Genomic DNA, 12,843 nt, shown 5'->3' with positions numbered 1-12,843 from the left:
TATTCTACCATTGTCACAACACAATACAAAGCGCCCCCAAGTTGGCAAATGATGATCTGAAAGAGCAATCCAAGTATGCAAACATTCCAAAGCCCTGTGATGTGAAATATCATCTTTTGGTGTGAGCAAGCATGAACAGCCCACAAAGCTGAATCAGAAAAGATAAGCTACTCGAGTCTCCAAGCGCAGTTAAACATGGCAGGGATGTTTTCTTCCGATTTATTAACAATGCCTTATCCAGTACCAGATTCCATTTTCATAATCCCTAAAAAACCTGATAAACCATATTTCTACTAAATGGCAGCTGACATCCAAATTCAGTTCTCATCATGCAGCACATGCGTAAACAACAAATTAAATGATTCAAATAATTATGAAGACCAAACAGTGTGAATAAGTGAGCAGCATTTGTTGCATTAATGTCCAGCATGCATCATTGCTGAATCACAAAAGAAATAGATGATCTGACTTGAAAGTGTTCACTGGCCTGAAACATATGGTCCTCCGTCTCTGCAAGCATATCTCAAATTCTAACAGTTTTCTGAAAGATTTAAAAAATACAGGCCTCAGGTCAGCTCTCAGCTGCCGCCCCTCGTGCACAAAAAATATTCAAGGCAAAAGAGAGAGGACTCGGACAAGGGCTGCAGCAATGTTTCCTCTGCTTCCTTCCGTGCTGTAAGCTGTTACAAAGAGCTTGTAAAGGAGAGGCTACGGGGTCGCACATCATGATGCCACTAGATCAGGCGTCTCTGCTTCAACTGACAACAAAGTTGTATGCACCTTGCCTATCCATGCATCCAGCCGATCGCGCAAGGATTTGATCTGCAAGATTCCCAAAACCCTAGGCTGCACCCATGAGACATGAATTGTGCCCTCAACTTGATCTATTATGCCTTCGATAAGATGAACCTGTTTAGTATATCCAGAAGTATCAATACAACGTGACATAAGTAGCAATAACTAAACTACAAATGACACCTACGGTGCTTTTGCTTACTCCACAATAGAAACCAAAAGTTAGGTAGATTAATCTAAACATCAAACTGATGAAAGGGCTTGTATAATTTTAATGAGGTTGAATTTGTTTTGGCCGTTTGACTAATACATGCCCTAGAATGAATACAGCTCCAATTGTCAAAAGTTTTCTCCCCACTTTTTCTAGTCTGGGGAATTTCAAAAGACTGATCCTTCTTCGCATGAGCTAAGAAAATGACCATTAAGGCAGATCTCCCTGCCCAGCCAACAAAGATAAATGCAGAAAGTATACTTACGGAGAGGCTTTTCATTAGAAGATATTCCACATCTTCGATAGAAAGTCTAGTTCGTTCGGCAATAATACTTAATGGAATGGTTCGATCTTCAGATGGCCGACTGCAAAGAACAAGATTGCAGCATGTCAAATCAAGCAGCAATAAAAAATAAATAAATAAAATTTAAAAATATAAAAATGATGAACATGAGCATTAAACTTAAGGTCCCTGTATTGCACTCTAGAAAAACTGCATGCATATTTGGTAATGCATAGCAGATCTTACCTAAAGATGATTTCCATCAAACAAAGAATATTTATTTTTTCAAGTAGCTTCTTCTCATTCTCTACTAACGCAGGCTGTGCACTCAAAGCAGCATTATGAACATGGCAGAGTTCTTGATAGCGAATCAGATTGCCAGTGTTAAATGCCTGGAGTATATGGTAAAGCCACTCCACTTTGGTTCCAAGAAGACTATTGATCTGTAAAACAAACCATAAGCTCAACATATCTAAGTGGACATAGGGCATTTGAATTCAGAGTTATGTAGTTGGAGACAAAGTGACAAGGCACATAAAAGCCTAGGTATATCAACCATAAAACAAGAACAGACTACTGAAAACAAAAGTATAAAAAGAAACTAACATTTTACTAATAAAACGTGCAAAAAAGACAGAATGTCTTGGAAGAAACCCATAGTCATTTTTTTCCCAGAGACAGTCAAGACTTTCAATGTTTCTTTGCCTGTCATATGGAGTTTCTACCGAAATCTATACTTGCTGCCAGAGAAAATGATAAAAGGTTTTTTTCAAGCACTAGCAGAATTTTGTCTCCTCATATTACACTGAAGAATAAGGAACAAATAAAATAGATAAAGTACAGCAACGTAGCAAGAGTTGCCTTTTCACTGTGTTTTTTCCATGTTTCAGGATAATTATGTCTTCTACAGCCATTCAATATTATAAGAAAATTGTGTTTAGAAATTTAGGCAGTTATGCTTACAAGGAGAAAATTCTAGACAACAGAACTTTGAGACAGAAGCATAACAAAACAATGACAAGATTAAGAAAACATCACTCCATGGAAGCTGAATAATGGTAATGTGGAAATAATGCATGCTCGCCTAAACATGGCCTAAAACCCAAAACACACTATGATACTTATCAGATACATATTTCTTACCACATAACATGCATTGCATGCAAGTATGCACAAATATGTGTGCATTGCCTGCATGCATAAATGTGTATGCCTGCATGCATATATACAAATGCTACCATTCAATATCTGTAAGCAAAGTACATATATTTGGAAATACAGTTCTACCCATTTGTGATGGCAAATGGAAAAAACAACGATTTTTGTTTTTAAAAAAGTCTAGCTCTATGTGTTCCAGTAAATTATCTATTAGTGTACCATAGGCATATATGAATTTAAACAATACATATAGAAAATACACATCAAGAAAGATGGGTACAAAATTCTGAACCCAGTCAGATTCCATCATGTCAATGCAGTATCCATACACAGTAAAATTTCTTCATTGTCAATGGAGTACCGAGGTGGAACATCAAGCTAAACCCACCCTTTGTTGCTACAACCAACATATAGAGGAGAACAAAAGAATGCAAACAAAAAGAACACTACAAAATTGACATGGAAGCATGAGATTAACAAAGAACAAAATCCCTCTTGCCTGAATAAAAATATAAAAATGCAACTAAAATCTTAACAAGTCCAGATGTATCACTTCATACAACGCTATCAATTGTATTCTTTTTTTTTTTTCTTTAAGCAAAGAACCAAACAACTTTCTGTGACACAAACATAAACAATTAAATGTTTAATATTTGCATAAAAAGACATAATATTTATGTGAAGCTTTCACTTACAATGGGATGGGCAAGCAATTCCCCGAAGTTATATATGTTATCACCCAGCAAAGCAGAAAGGGAAAGGTCAAATGCCAAATCCTGAACACATAGAACAAGTAAAAAAATTAGTCAAGCAAGGATGACAACCATTACTACATTAAAAAAACTCGCTTTTCAACATTTTTAAGTGAAAGATTAAATTAAAAAAGTAACAAGAACTTGGTGGAATAGATAACAAAAGCTTGTAAAGGGGCTGCAAGATTTACTTCACAAACAAAAAGGAGTAGAAAGGAGTGAAAAAATTACAAAAAACTTAACATCCGTTAAACTAATACTGTTTGAATGTCTGCACAAAATATAGGCTGGATAAGAACACGTAGGTGGAAAGTGCGAGAGGAAGACAGAAAAAAAGAAGGGACCGATCAAAAAAGCTTGTTAGGAACCCAATATCCCTAAATTTTAGGGATAATGAAAATCAGCTTCTGAGAGGAATTCAATTATCCTGAAAAAAGGGATAACAGGATCTGTGATTTCCAAGGACTACTCAAATTTCTCCTCTATTGTTTGTTTCTTGATCCTTTCTGAGCTGTGCAAGATTATCTGCAGACACAATAGCTGAGCATTCAAACAGAGCCTAAAGGAAGTCAACAAATCAGTTTGCAGACTACAGTCATTACATTAAATATCTGAATCATGACTTCTGTTGAGCTTCACCCAATTCACAATATAAGAAAAAGGAAACAGCTTGTCGAGTACTGAGCAGATGAAAACCAAGATATGCATCTCACAATGAGAAATTAGCCTACATTGAAGCAAAAGGAATTAGAGTTGTTGCTTGACCCACACTGGTGCAGATTCAAACTAGGCCAACCCTGTGCTAGACAGTAACATATTTAGTGCTCATGTATATTAGAACACTTAGCTTATATGTGATTTTTACACACTCGTTCCCACTATTGTTGATATGACACCTATGGGTAATATGACCAAATGCACCAAACCTTCGGACATCCCTACCAATTTATGTTGTTACCAATTAAAGATCAAAAGTATAACATTTAATGAGAAATAAGCTAAAAGACTTTATAGCATACCTAAGCATCTCTGTTAACTTGCTCATGTGAGCAGACATGGATTTCTAAGTCGCAAACTATTATAACCAATAAAAGAGCAAGTAATATTTAACAAGGCCATTTAGACATGGCTAAGTAACTTTGGGCCACCAATGACTACATTGACCAAACCAACAAATAGTTAAAAAGTATTGTAACATAAAATTAACCCCTCATAACATACCATTACAACGATGGAAGATGCTGTGCTGTATGATAACAGTAATGGTAGTTAGATTCCATGAATTATGGTAATTTATTATACGGGCAAGGCCAAGCAAAATCTGTTCATAATCAATTAAGCATTAAATGGACATAAAATTCAGAAACAAGACTGTCATATTTTCCTTAACATATCTAAGCACTAGATCTCACGTACATGTCACTATGCATCCAGCAATTAACAAAACATTTAATCACACTAACATAACACTAATATTTTAACTTTTAAAATGTCAATCTATGAACATACATAGGCAGCCAAATGACCACTCTGCACAGGGTAATAGGCTGCATTTGTATATGGATAGGTCACAAGTTGGGTTCCCAAGTGGCCCACATAAGCCCAAGCCCTGGACATGTAGCCCTTTGTCTCTCTATATTCTTTTTTTTTTTATTTATTTTTCTGATGTTTGATTGAGCTATTCTAACATTTCTTCTCTTTGATCTAGCAATATAAGTACTCTACATTTTAACATTTTCTAAATACAAACAGCATGGGCAAGCACCAGGTGGCTGCATTCCCCTTAAGGTTCTAATCGTACCTTGAGAACCCACAAATAAAGGCTGATTTTTGAAACCTTGCAACAACATGATGATAAGCCAAAATTATACATGGGGGAGAATATGGAATTGGTATTACTTCTATCTTGCTTAGAACAATATGATTAAATAATTTTGAAAAGTATTACATATTAGCATTTTTGTGCAAATACATGGATTCATGGACCTATGCAGCTGCATAAATGATCATCAGGTTTTAAGACTCATATTACATATAGGCCACGGCTTAAAACAACTTAAATCTTAGGGCACTGCTTATATAACAGACCTTTTACAGTCACTAGAACAGAATTTATAAGGCCACAATGACATGCAGATAATGCTACAAATATTTAAAGCTGTGACTTATGATCATCTGCATGACACTACTTACTAAACATATTTTGCTTACAACACTTTCATTAGCAAAAGCTTGAACAATGCTGCACATAATTGAAGAAGTATTGCCAATCCGTATATTTTTAAGTACTAAGTTGACATGAAAAGAAGTAACATATAGACATATGAGTTGCCGATTCTTTGTGTTTGAACATTTGGTCTCACCTTAGTCTCTCTTCGGATGCCAGCATGCATTGTCCATCAGATAAAGTTCTCATGACTGAAGTCCAAGCAATGAGTAGAGTGACAGGAGGGCGAAGTTTATTGTGATCAATGGAGTCATGAAAGGCTCAGAGCACACAATCCCTAAAATATAGGGATAACGGATTCCTTTTAAAAGGACATTTTTAGTATCTCTGTCTTTTAGGGATTGTGCACCTCAAATTTTCCTTAATATGTCAAATCCTTTCTCCAAAATTTGTCGTACCAATGCATACTATCCTGTACAAACTAATACAACCCCTACCATACCATATTAGTAAGGTACTGCTACGCTACTGCAGTTCAGTTAGGCATACCAGTCGAACCAATCCGTATTAGTTTGGATTAAGTAAAACTGTCCATACTGCCCAGTTTCGAATGGTACCATGGCTGGGAGTGAGAAAAAGTGCTAAAAACCTGTCTTGGTATGGGATAGGTATCGTACTGTACCAATCATACCATACTGAACCAATAATGTATCGATATAGTTCTCAGTATCAGTTTTGTAGACCTTGCCATTCTCCAGTCTTGTACATCCTCATTATTAACTAGATAAGGCATATTCTAGGGACAAATTATTCATTAAACAAACCCTTAAAGATGTTGCAAAGCACCAAATAGCTAAAAATGGAGTCAAGCATCCTTAATCATCAAATGATACAAAGACAAACCACCCGAGTCCTCGTCATGTATGCTTCTTAAAGAAACAACAAGATCAAAATCTCACAATAATATATGCATGTAAAAACTTGATATTTCCAATGGTGATTTTTCAACAGCTCATGCTCATGCTCCAACTTAACATTACCAGAAAGGTCATTGAAAATATACAGGCTAAAGAAGACTATCGGAAAGGTCATCAAGAATATACAAGCAAAAGAAGAAGAAGAAGATGATGATGATGAGATGAAAAGAAGGGACAAAGCAATTGGAAATTTCAATTTTCACTGCAGGGATCTGATGCATATCACATCTTTTTTTTTTTTTTCTTTAATCCAAATTTTGAGGTCATAATTATCAAATCAAAGAATATGGAAGCTTCAGATTACAATCTGCATTCAAACTAATCTTACATGGAGTATGATATGCTTCGAGGAGCTGCATCTTACATGGACTATGGTATGCTACTAGATTCCACATGCTAATTTAACACAAAATTCTTTATAACTAAATCCCAATCAACTTTTAACAAATATTAAATATATCAATCAATTCCATTCTACGATACCATGTATTAATATAATTAGAACTGAAGAAAGAGAATTAAGTCTAGCAAGCAAGCGGGCTGAAGAAAGAAGTATAAAGTAGAGCCAATTTAAAATCTAAATTGTTTTTGGTGCTTGGGAAAGGTTGAAGATGGACAGCATCAAAGGAATTTCTAGAAAACCAGGAAAACAAGATGTTTCCATTTTATTCAACATCTGAATTATCATACAGACAAAAATCTTACCAGCTTGAATGCTTCTGAAAGTGAATCAACTGTAGTGTATGCCAGATAAAGAAGTGCACTCTTATAAAACTCAGCAAATTCCTGGCAAGATTTATGATATTGAGAAGATATCCAGTAATAGCTAGCATGAACCGAAGGATCAACATCAGTCATGCTATCTAGTGTGGCCTTCCCCTCTTCTAGAAGTTTCTTACACTCCTTTTTATTCCCTTTCTCAAGATTAAATGCAGCTATTTGCATCTTCACGTATAAAATAGGCTCTTCAATTCGTAAGTCCTTTGTAGCATGCAGCTTCTCAATTACACCCTCAAGATAGCTAATTGCAGCTTCTTTTTCTGAATACTGACGTGAAACTACTACAGCAAAATGTGCAAGTTTCAGGAGATTGATTTTTGTCTCAAAGTCCGTAATGAAGTTATGATATAGCTGTATGAGAGCATCACCCGCCTGAAAAAAATAAAAAATAAATAAATAAATGAATAAGGTGAGCACAAGGTAGAACATATGTTCAAAGTCAAACAAGACTAGAACACAAATAAACTAAAATAAGACATCCATGCATGTGCGTGCGCACACACAGAGAGGGGGTGAGAGAGAGAGAGAGAGGATGATGCATCAAATAAACAAGCACAATAGAGAGTTCAAAAATATCTCAACCAGATTTTCCAGATATCTCAACAAGCATGTAGCCAAAGTGTGATGCACTTAAAAGCATTCATTTCTCTGTCCACTAAATGCACATGGACGGCCTTAAAGAAATTATCATTTACATTGTCAAAAAGCACGCCCATATTTTACTTTAAAAGAGACAGAACTAATTCACGCACAGAATACCATTCAGGATATTCTTTCTTTGCTCAGGGCTTAACTGTCTGCAATACCTCCAGATTATTAATTGATTATATGAGATGAATAATACCAAAACTAGATAGACGTATAGCATGGTGCTAAATGGAAGCCAAGCTTTCTATTACCCATAAATTAACCAATGGTTGACAACAAAAGTCAAGGAAAGGAAGGCCCAAAGAACTCTTGCAAGAGCAAGCTAAATGGTGTCTGTTTCAGCAACATTTGGTTCAGAGAAGCAAAACTATATGAAAAGACCATCTCTAGTTAACTTCTCAGACAACACAATGAAACATAAAGTTTTTCATTCCTTAATATGATGTGCTAGATTAGCTGTTCGCTAAATCTTTCCTTAACGCGCACTAATCTTCCCAACCCCACGCTTGTGAGATTTGTCATATCCAGATCAAAATATTAATGACTCAAAATGACCTATGTCATGATTCTACCTTCAGATCATTATGATATAGATTGTTCAACTAATCAACAAACAAAAAGCAATGCACATCCTACAGAAAGAACAAGTTGCATCTGTCTAATACCACACAAGATGAACAACAAGATTATTCAACAATAATCCTGCACTCTGGACAATGATGAGAAGGCCCACAATTCTGAGTAGAGCACACATCAACACAGACTTCTTGACTAATCAACAAATCACATTAAGTACAAAATATAGAAGTAACAAAAGGCACATATTTGAATCCAAAATATCTATGGCAAAATAATCTAGAGTCCTAGCTCCACACAACCATGAGAAAATTCATCAGACAGAGTTCAGAACACATCAAAACGAATTTCTCAACTAATCAAGAGATGATATCAACTCACATCATCCAGAAGAAACAAATGACATTAAGCAGAAAAGCAATGAACACAAGGAATCCTACCAGGCAACCATGAGAAGGCCTGTGATTGAAATTTAGTTGACACTGAGCATGCACTTTAAAAAGAAAAAAACAATGGACATTTTGACATTTAACTTGCAATACAATTCAGCTTCCTGCTAAAAGCCTGTCAAGGACCAAGTGTCAGAGTACCCATCCTTCAGTCATGTACTGAAATGAAGCACACTTAAAACAATCAGGAATCCATCTGTAGAATGTCTAGTTAGAACATGAATGTTAAAGGTCAAATATAAACAATAAAGATAGGAATTGACAAAAATATATCAAACATAACCTAGACAAGACAGTTTGGAGAAAGTTTATCTCAATTAGAGCCGTTGGGCAGAGTGATGCATTTCTTGCCAGTACTTTTGATGCCAAATAACAAAGCTGAGTCACATATAGCATTTTCATTTTGAACAAAGCTTCTTGAAATATAGAATCAAGTCCAAGCTATGTATCAAGTTCAGCTAGGATAGTCCCACTATAACAGCTACAGGCATTCAACTTGAACCAACTCAGCCTTAATCCCAAAGTAATTGGAATTAGCTATATGAATCCTTTTCCTCCATTCCGCTTTGTTTAGGACCATACTTTTTGAAAGATGTATAGATATCAAGTCCCTTGCCATTACTTCAACCCATGTGATTTAATGTCTACCTTTACCCCTTTTCTCCTTCTACATCTATCAAATCACTTCTTCATACCAGTGGGGCCGCACTTTCTAAAAAAAGTATAGATATCATGTTCTTCTTTACTACTTCATCCCATATGATCTTCAATCTATATCCACCCCCCTTTCCTTCTACATGAATCAAATCACTCCTTCATATTGGTGCATCCTCATAAAAAGATATGATTTGATACATATGCAAGTAGTAAGGAAGAACTTGATATCTATACATCTTTTAGAAAGTGTGGCCCTAAACAGAACAAAATGGAGAAAAAGAATTCATGTCCAAAACATTCAAGAATGTTTTAAAACACCACTAACTTTTTTATCAATAAAATGGAGCATACTTCTTGATAAAAACCCAGTACAGCATAGAAAACAAGTTGAACTTTAATTTCAAGTAATTGTCGAAAGTCAAGCATGCAAGAGTCATCAATAATGAAAATGACAGTATGTTCTAGTGGAAAGTATCCAAAGACCAGAAATAATGCAATGCATAAATGTAGTCTTACAAAGAACCGGAAACAAGAACAATGAAAGTGGATGGTCTTAGGTAATTGATGAAATCTTAGGGTTAAGTATGCTCAAAAGGGGATTCACAAGCCCCTTTCACAACAAAGGTTACAGCAGCCCCAAACTGATACAAGCACTCCCATGAAAGAGTACTGGAACCACTAGATGAGGGTATTTCAGGATTACATTGAACAATTGTAACAAAAAGATAGGTTTTATGCCTATCCAGAAATTCCAGGACATGTCAAAACAGAATTATAATTCAACAAATACAGGAGTAATCCTCAATTGTAACTAACATATGGATAGTGAATCATGCCAAGAAAATGAACAAGTACAGGACCTAAGAATTAAATAGCATTATAACAGCTGAATAAAGAGATTCTCAGCAAGTTATGCAGTAAACCAGTAAATATATTAGGTTAGAATGCAAAGAAGCAAGGAAATAGAGAAAAGATGGAGAGGGAGAGAGTGGGGGGAGAGAAAGAAGAAAAGATGAAGAATAGGGAAAAAAAAAAAGAACTCCAGACCTCTCAGAAGAATGTCTTTATTTTTCAATCTTTATAAAATTATCGCACATACAGCTGAACCACCTTTCGAAATCCCAAAAATGACTTCCACAGAGAAAAGCTTCTCACCCTGAGAGATGGTCCTCTTTTTTTCCTCTTCTTCCTCTTCTCTTCCCCTGATAGACACAATTCTCTCAAGCAGCGGGAAGCCCTACGAAGGGAGAAAAAAGAAAAGAGGGGAAGAGGGAACCCATTACTAACTAACTCGGGCTGATATGGCTTTTCAATGTAAGTCAAGCCACATCATCCCCCATCTAATCGCAAATGACTCCAAGATATTCACCTAATCACTGCATGGCTCCAAGACATTCATCTCATCACTAAAATGACTCTTCAACGTTTTAACCTCGGTTGTATAAATTCTGTAACCAACTAAAGCCACAAGTAGAATATATTCAAAAGAATGATATACAACAGATCAATGATTAAAATTAACTCTAACAAAAGCATGCAGATTCTGGTGCACCATTTGCTTCCACTAAGAGCCTCTTGTTTTCAAGCTAGATTTCTAAAAGTCCACTTACTTATTATGGATCTAGACACTAGGGAACTTCTCCATGAAAGAAAACTAACTGCTAGACTCTTTGCTTTGGTGAGGGCTTTAAAGGATATAGACAATATCAAGCCCATTATTTTCATGGTGTAGTCGTTGGTACCAACATGTGAACCACACGGGTGTACTGCAAAGGGCATCTAAAAAAAAAAAATCATCAACATCCATGTTAACAGAAAACAATGTCTGAACCTTTCCTTTAGTTTGAATTTATAAAGTCCTATCATTGTAACCATGAGTTGCATGTCTCTCATTAGCCAATTCAAGTGACAGAGCTTTCAGAGTAATTTGGTCTTTAGCCCAAAAACCTGAGTAAGCATATAGAAATTAAGTTCTCCATATTGGATGGCTGAGGATAAGGCTGTCGCCTAAACTGAAAAAGGCTAGGTACCACCAAAGATTTCAAATCATAAATCCCAGTTAGGATCGAACCGTTGGGTCAGGCCATTATTATCACATGTTACAGCTATTCAAAGTATGAAAATGGGAGATCCTCTGTGGCTCTCATAGGTGACGGATCCATGAGTTATTCAGGTCAGCAATCTCATCAAATGAATGTTCAGAGATAGCATATGTCAGGCTTAGGCCATGTTCATAGGAATTTTCCCCCCTAGCTAAGGCAATTCCATGAGTAGTGCATAGGAAGACTGCCATTCTGTTTCAGTATTGCTGCTCATCAGATCATAAAAGGGATAAGCTAAACTTCAAACAGCCAGGGAACAAATACTCCTCCTACAATATGAAACAACAATTACAGACAACCCCACGATAGAACTAGATGAAAATTTGAAAAGTCATTAAATCAAAAAGCCTCTTGAAGCTCTACAGACACTTTGAAAATATCTAACAGAGAAAAACCAACAACTGACCTAGTTACAGATTGCAAAAACTTATACAAAGTACCCCTCGTTAAACAATCGGAACAGAATCAAATTGTTATCTGAGTTGAAACACAATTCAATTGGTCACAGACTGTTACATATTGTTAGGGAATATCACGGAATGGGTTGCCTTTAGGGACTATAACACCTTGTCTTCAAGATAGTTTCCGTTATCAAGCATCTCAAAAGCTAACCTTTGAAGGGTTTCCTCTGCCCACACAAGAGAAGCATTGGATAAAGACACACAAAAAAAAAGGGTCAAATTTAGACCACAATTAGAGGCATCTTGGACACAAAGCAGTTCTTTTCCATTAATCTATACAGCAATAGATCTACAAAATTAGAAAAATTTAAAAAATAAAGAGGTTCGTTACCACAAAAGTTCTGAATTTTACCATACAAACCCACAGGTTCACATAGATCCATCAAAAAAGGCCCGAGACAAAGATAGAAATGCGAAAAGAACCCTGATCTTCTCAAAATCCATTGAAAAGACCAGGCAAGTAGAGGATTTAACGTAACTACACAAAGATCCTAAACCCTAGCAAAGAGGGAGAGAAGAAGGGCAGACCTGAACGACGGCTAGGGCCACGAACTGCTCAAGCTTGAGGGTGAGCTGGTGCCAGAGCTTCCGCTGGTACAAGTCGGCCAGGGCATTGTACCAGTCCGCGAGTTCCGGCTGGGCGTTCCGCTGCGATTCCAAGTACTGGAGAGCCCCCGCCATGGCTGGATCGACCTCCGCCCGACCCTAGAGGAGATCGATACGTTCCGGGACGAAATCTTTGAAACCCTAACTCCGCTTCTTATGTTTTTCTCGCCTCTTTCTTTCGCCTTTTTTACTCCTTTCTTTTTTTTATTATTTAAAGCTGG

General features: G+C 36.4%; 1 protein-coding gene across 1 annotated transcript; it reads right to left on the bottom strand.

Moving 5' to 3' along the window:
• Positions 1–345: 345 nt before the first annotated feature.
• Positions 346–12,843, bottom strand: LOC105043967 (26S proteasome non-ATPase regulatory subunit 13 homolog B). Its single transcript, XM_010921724.3, has 6 exons — positions 12,545–12,843; positions 7,049–7,495; positions 3,143–3,223; positions 1,536–1,732; positions 1,272–1,371; positions 346–909 (listed from the first exon to the last, which is right to left on the bottom strand). Exons 1-6 carry the CDS (start codon positions 12,695–12,697, stop codon positions 724–726), a joined length of 1,164 nt encoding a protein of 387 aa, XP_010920026.2. The 5' UTR covers positions 12,698–12,843; the 3' UTR covers positions 346–723.

Source organism: Elaeis guineensis, chromosome 4 (assembly GCF_000442705.2).
Source record: "Elaeis guineensis isolate ETL-2024a chromosome 4, EG11, whole genome shotgun sequence".
NCBI classification, from domain to species: Eukaryota; Viridiplantae; Streptophyta; class Magnoliopsida; order Arecales; family Arecaceae; genus Elaeis; species Elaeis guineensis.
Note: the sequence above shows the minus strand (reverse complement) of the source record. Positions and strands in the feature narration are given on the sequence as shown.

Bases quoted from the DNA above. Each gene is read 5' to 3' on its own strand.
- LOC105043967 (XM_010921724.3), bottom strand. From the start codon at position 12,697: ATGGCGGGGGCTCTCCAGTACTTGGAATCGCAGCGGAACGCCCAGCCG. The intron at 3,224-7,048 runs GTAAGATTTTTG...CTATGTGTTCAG, and splicing joins TTTCAGAAGCATTCAAGCTG to GATTTGGCATTTGACCTTTC. The intron at 1,733-3,142 runs GTAAGTGAAAGC...TTTGTTTTACAG, and splicing joins AATTGCTTGCCCATCCCATT to ATCAATAGTCTTCTTGGAAC.